The sequence below is a fragment of the Papilio xuthus genome, unplaced genomic scaffold (genome assembly GCF_000836235.2).
Source record: "Papilio xuthus unplaced genomic scaffold, Pxut_1.1 DF827461.1, whole genome shotgun sequence".
Taxonomy (NCBI): Eukaryota; Metazoa; Arthropoda; class Insecta; order Lepidoptera; family Papilionidae; genus Papilio; species Papilio xuthus.
The window spans coordinates 2,565,532-2,571,619 of NW_013531188.1; the positions used below are offsets into that span (position 1 = coordinate 2,565,532).

The 6,088-nt window shown below is 32.7% G+C and overlaps 2 protein-coding genes across 2 annotated transcripts; both read right to left on the reverse strand.

Moving 5' to 3' along the window:
* LOC106119331 (pancreatic lipase-related protein 2-like) lies at positions 1-1,916 on the reverse strand. The gene is made up of 6 exons (XM_013314248.1): positions 1,812-1,916; positions 1,405-1,579; positions 1,169-1,317; positions 744-989; positions 212-548; positions 1-109 (listed from the first exon to the last, which is right to left on the reverse strand). The coding sequence occupies exons 1-6, from the start codon at positions 1,843-1,845 to the stop codon at positions 64-66; spliced, it is 987 nt and encodes a 328-aa protein (XP_013169702.1). The 5' UTR covers positions 1,846-1,916; the 3' UTR covers positions 1-63.
* Positions 1,917-2,786: 870 nt separating this feature from the next.
* Or-42 (olfactory receptor 42) lies at positions 2,787-6,088 on the reverse strand. The gene is made up of 7 exons (XM_013314294.1): positions 6,004-6,088; positions 5,067-5,226; positions 4,895-4,991; positions 4,468-4,569; positions 3,767-3,855; positions 3,341-3,407; positions 2,787-2,872 (listed from the first exon to the last, which is right to left on the reverse strand). Exons 1-7 carry the CDS (start codon positions 6,086-6,088, stop codon positions 2,810-2,812), a joined length of 663 nt encoding a protein of 220 aa, XP_013169748.1. The 3' UTR covers positions 2,787-2,809.

Genomic DNA, 6,088 nt, shown 5'->3' on the forward strand with positions numbered 1-6,088 from the left:
TTGTGAATCATTCAGCGTTTATTTCTTGTTGGTAATCAAAATAAATTTATTTTGTCGAAATCACTAGAAAGGATGACTTCTGCCTGTGTTCACGCGATACAATCCGGTGCTGAAATAATAGAAAAAACAAATAAAAATATGACGCATCATGCTGACTGTGAAAAATACTGATAAGGGTACAAATTATTTTTCACATAGTATCTGCACTTACCCGGATTTATTTATAATATCGTTGCCCATGTTCAATCTAGATCCAGTACATGTATTCAAAGTGATTTGTACAGTGCTGGAGCATTGCCGACCGACAAGGTGATTGTAGGTGACAGACGCAGCGAACAGTTCACAAGCACGCATATGATTACATAAACTACTTAAGCAGCCCGGTTGTGAGTTGCCACCATTAGGAAAGAAGTCGGCATTAGCAACAGCTGATCCAATACCCAGTCCTCCGGTTCCTCCGTCAGTATGTATAGCCTCGACATAAACACCGTCACTGGGTCTCAAACGGTTTTGGTTGTAATTCCATAGTGGTCCAGCAGGGTCCAAACCTGATTGTTGAAACAGAGAACATATTAAGATGAAACTGCATCGTCTTTCATCCGTTGTTGGATAGACAGAGCTAGAAACGAATTTGATTCAGTTCCAACATGAGAAACATAATGAGATGTAAATCCATAATGGATTTTTGGATTTACATCTCATTATGTTTCGTTTAACAATAATGTTTTATTTAACATACACACCAGTAACACGTGCTGCTCTTCCCCCAATTTCTCTTCCAGCGTTTCCAACAACATGAGCACCCAAACTGAATCCAACTAAGTGCATTGTGTTGAACGGCGCGCCCGTCACTCGGTTGAGGAAAGTTAGGAATTGCCCCAGACCGCGGCCCACTGCAGGCACCCCCCTCACAGCGGTAGCATAATCAGACGACGCTAGTCGCCTCCATTCCATAACAATCACATTAACATCACTCTTACCCAAGCATGCTGTAAACGAAATATTTTTTTAATTGAATTGCGATTCAGACAAGACGGTTCAAGTTACCTACTGCTTTTTTTAGTGTTGCGGATGTCTATGGGTATAGAAGGTAATCTCAGCGTTTGTTTACCCCTTCTCTTATAAAAATACGGTTAAAAGTAGTAATATGTGCTATACAATAACGTACCGTCTCGAATCATAGCATTCGTACTAGTGAATTGATTGCTCAGCCAACCGTGAACAACGACTACGGTGGGAAGGCGTGCGTTGAAGTTCGATGACGTAACAGAGTTGGCGTCGTTAATAACTAAAGTCTGTGAAATTCTGGAGTTGCGTCTATAAGAAACAGAAATAATAAATTAAAAAATCAACTTATAGTCTGAATAAAATATTTTATAAATGACCTTGTGATTCTTTACATACCTGGTATAAAGAAGATAACGGTTATTAGCAGGATTTCTGTTAATATCTTCCAGAAGTTTCATGTCTGGTTCAGCTTCTAGATCAACCGTGTGCATTACACCGTCTCCGTCGGGGAATTCGATGAATCGAGGATATGTCTTTTCATCTTTTAAAATAGGTACAGCTGCTGCTAAAGCTGAAATGTAAATTGTGATCAGAATTTATTACGTATTGCAACTGCGTTTAATTTTTTATTTTTATATTATTTTCCTTTAGTAGTCGACTTTTATAAGGATGGAACATTTAATTTTACCAAGTGTATTTCTAAATTCCAGATCATTTACATCGCTTGGTAAATAATGGGTTTTGGTGAAGTAATTAGATGAATTTGTACGATTGATATTTGAAGCAATAATTTGGATACTTACCAGCAAAACCAAGTACAAACACCAATAACTTCATGATGAAAAAACACTATTAAACTGCGTTATTTATGCTGGAAAATTCCTTTTTATATAAAGAAAAAATTGGATTAAATCTTATCCTGAAATTGCTATCGTTCAATTCAAAACACTGATAAAAAATTTGTTTGATAATGCATACATATGTTATTATGAGAATTACATTATTATTAATTTCTGATTTACATAAATAATTGTTATCTGTCAATAACAATATACTTATTGTTTTTTAAGCCCACTTTTGTTTGATTTTTTACGTTCATTGTACCTACTATAAAAAAAGTTAATCAAATTAATATTTCGAATACGAATGTTTGGATGGAAGGGAATTGATGGAAGGATGTTTATTGGAAGGTATCTCTAGAATGGCTGAACGGATCTCGATAAAATTTGGCTTGGATGTAGATCACAAACTGAAAGAACTATGCAGACGAAGTCACGGGCGACAGCTAGTACTGAAATAGTGAGCGCCTTGCTTTCCAAGTATTTATTTGTTTTTAATTTTTTTATTTTATTTATATGAGTTGTCAGCGATGTTTTATTTTACTTTAACTAATAACGTAGTAAATTAAAACAAATTAACACATAAAAATATGTAATTAAATAAAATATAAGCCTTAATAAACTTTATTAATCTTGTTAATATATTTTTTTTTTGATGCGCTTCAACACGATAGTTGAAATTGGTACTTAAAATCGATTGTTTTTTGCCCCAAATACAAAACCTAGGGGTTGATATAAGTTTTTAGAGTATGTGTAAGTGTGCTTGTGTGTGCGTTTGTGTGTGCGCATGTGTGCTCCCGAACGGACGACGCGATTTAGATTTTGTTTTGTTTGGTTTACATATCATTGCATATCAAGAAGCATAATACTACACTGTTAATTTAAAATCTACAATATTAAAGTAACACAATGGGTCGTAAGTAAATAAATAATAATAAAAAATAACCATCCTTGTGAATATTTCATTCACTCTCTGTATATAATGTGCGTAATATTGTAAAATAAGTCCAAGATGTGCTTATAATCTGCAATACAAAAATACATTGTGTTTTATTCTATGAACATTTTATTTAAAACTTAGCTCATTTCAACTAGCAGAATATAAAAATAATATTGGTTGGCATATTTAAAAGTAAAAAAGGTAATTCATACAGCATTTAAATAACTTCTCAATAACCTGAGATAATTGATAATAAATTAATATTCAAATTCATCATTTATTTATTTCTAATAATAAAAAAAACATATAAGAGCCCCGCACACTAGACTTTTAGTCGCCCAATAGTTTGATCGTGCGCTTAATCAGTATAACCATGTATGGAGGTAAAAGTTTCTAGTATGCGGGCGCCCCAGAAGTCCACTGACTATTTTTGCATTTTGTGAGAAGATATTTATCAAAGTGGATCGGAAATTAAATTCCCCGTCTTCTCTTTTAAAGCTATACTGTGATGACTGATGATAATATCTAAAAATAATTAAAGAAATGAACTAACCTTGGTAAAGCATTTGTAAGATATAATGGAGAATTTATACGCCGTTAAATATTTTTCCTTATTGGATCTGAAAAAAAAAATCTTTTATTAAATTATAATTATTTCTTAGGAAATAATACAGTTTATATTAAATAGTTATTGCCCGAAGCTATGCGTCTTCGTTTCGTTTCATATTTCTATGTTTTATAATTTTTGTAGCGTAATTGTAAGTATAATAAATCTCGGAAAATGTCACTTAAAATGTTACGATCAAAACATCATACCGATCGTATATTAATTGTCAAAATATACCGAGATGACGAGGAATTAAATACTTCGTGGAATTCGATTGGAACCAATTTATGTATTTTTATTTCGTTTCGAAGTTCTGGTAAACTTTCTCGTCTGTGTATTACAGACTTTATTTTACAAAATAAACGTATTTACCTTGTTATTATCAATAAAATGGTTTTCTTTGATGATTTATCCATAGTGTGCCAGTTACAAAAGTACGCCATTTTACCTACGCTTGCGCTCTGAGTAACAAAATAAACGTTCAGTTATTTTATATTGTTGGAACTAATTACTAAGTTTTTGTACTACTTATTTATATTGTCGCTAATTGGTCGAAAATCGGCCATATTTTTCTTTTTCATTTTTGAAAAATATCGCTTTAAACATTTCTTCTCCATATTAACTTTAAAGGATAACGCGCTGGGCGAGGAGTGAAGCGATTCGCGTTAGCTATAAAATTTCACGATTATCTGTTCGCGCAATTTCTTAATAAGGGGTACAATGTTTTCACTTTAAGTACTAATTTAACTAAATATATTCTTAGGGATCAGAAGCAGGAAAAATTAAAAAAAAAACAATCTCTTATACACGACTACACTACTTTTCTGATTTAATAACAAAACTAACAGAATTGATTAAATTAAATTTATACTTAGATGATTTAGAAATATAACATTAACTTAATCAACTAACAGAGTTAAAATGATTTATTATATTGGCTAGTCAAACGGGCAGAGCTTCCGCTGGCTTTAGTAGCGAGTGTGTTTCGAAATGAGCGTGCGGTCGCTTATAATGGTATCACCACACCATTATTCTTTAAGTTCTACCTTCATCTAACGATATAATAATATTACCTTTCTCATAAGAGTTTCACCAAACCAACACATCATATACATTTGTAAGAGAACCGAAGTCAGGAACAACATAACTCCAAGGATTTGAATACCACCTCCAAACTAAAAAAAAAATATTTACTTTGCGTTACATAGATAAAATCCACAATCTTACTGATATAATAAATGCAAATGTTTAGGCAGATCTCGATGAAATTAGCATACATATCGAACTAAGTCTGGAAGAACACATAGCCTTAAGCTTTTTCTTAAGTTTCGCGCAGACGATGTCACGGGAGACAGCTAGTTGTATATATCTGCCATAATCCTTGGTTTCCTCAACCAAACATAATGAAGATAAGATAATTTATTAAAAAAAATATTATTTGCATTCTTCACTCTATGATAAAATTGACGACAAATAGCTCCAAATAAATGGTTGACTCACCGTCAAAGTAAAACCAAGAGCGCATATTTCTAAAGAACCCACTAGAACGTTAAAAAAATTTGGTGCCGTAAAAATATCTTCTAAATCTTCTGACAACCTAAAAATTAATAATTACATTAAAAAGTTTACGTTTCAAAAGGAAATATGTACATTAAAAATATTAAATACATACTTTAATAGATATTGGTGTCTTATCACTATGTCTCTTAATAGACTCCCGTCAGTTAAATATTGAAGATCGAACGATAACAGTGTAAAATGATTACAGACATGTGACGTTAATATGTAATATAATATATCAACAGCTGTGTAAAATAAAACGCACAAAAAACCTGTAAATAAAAATACAGGAAACATAAAGATGAAAATCATATTGAGATTGTTTCAACCTAGAACTTTTGAAGGCTGTGCATAAAATTGTCCTAGGATATAGGATAGTTGTCGCCCGCGTCTCCGTCTGCGCGGATTAAAATAACATAATTAGTAGACTATGTTCTATATGTATGGAAAATTTCGTCGAGATCCATTCAGCTATTCTGGAGATACCTTCAAACAAACATCCATCCATCTAAATATTCACATTTATAATATTAGTAAGATGTGTTTAAATAGTTCGAATTTGGCAAAGAGTTTCCAGTTATGATAGAGGTGCATTCGAAAAGATATTGATTTTTATCCATATATTATAGTTGTTTCATAGCTTAGTATTTGAACGAGACTTTTGCCAGTGATGACTTAGAAGACATGACTAGACAATGTTTAGATGGAAGGATGGATGTTTGTTTAAAGGTATCTCCAGAACTGCTGAACGGATCTCGATGATGTTTGGCATACATGAAGAACATAGTCTGGAAAAAAACATAACTACTACTAATTTCAGACATTATTAATTACAATCCGCGATTTGGCGCGAATGGCACGCTTACATTGCAAAGTCAAATATCAGAATGATTAGTGAGGGGACATAGACGTCGACATTTTAGTAAGGCTAGTGTTGTGCCAGTACACAGGCACGGTGTCAGATTTTCTTGCTTACACCATTTTTATTATATTTTTTTTAATTTCACGAGAACGGAGTCACGTGCGACAACTAGTATAAATATACAAACCTGATGTAATTGAGTACATGTAGACTAAAATCCATTGGTACCATACATCCATCGAAAATGGTAATAAAATTGCGTAAGGTAACAT

Bases quoted from the DNA above. Each gene is read 5' to 3' on its own strand.
- LOC106119331 (XM_013314248.1), bottom strand. From the start codon at position 1,845: ATGAAGTTATTGGTGTTTGTACTTGGTTTTGCTG. The intron at 990-1,168 runs GTACGTTATTGT...TTTCGTTTACAG, and splicing joins GAATGCTATGATTCGAGACG to CATGCTTGGGTAAGAGTGAT. The intron at 110-211 runs GTAAGTGCAGAT...CTATTATTTCAG, and splicing joins GATATTATAAATAAATCCGG to CACCGGATTGTATCGCGTGA.
- Or-42 (XM_013314294.1), bottom strand. From the start codon at position 6,088: ATGTTACCTTACGCAATTTTATTACCATTTTCGATGGATGTATGGTAC. The intron at 3,408-3,766 runs GTAAATACGTTT...TTTTTTTTTCAG, and splicing joins ATTTTATTGATAATAACAAG to ATCCAATAAGGAAAAATATT. The intron at 2,873-3,340 runs GTTAGTTCATTT...TTTGTATTGCAG, and splicing joins CTTACAAATGCTTTACCAAG to ATTATAAGCACATCTTGGAC.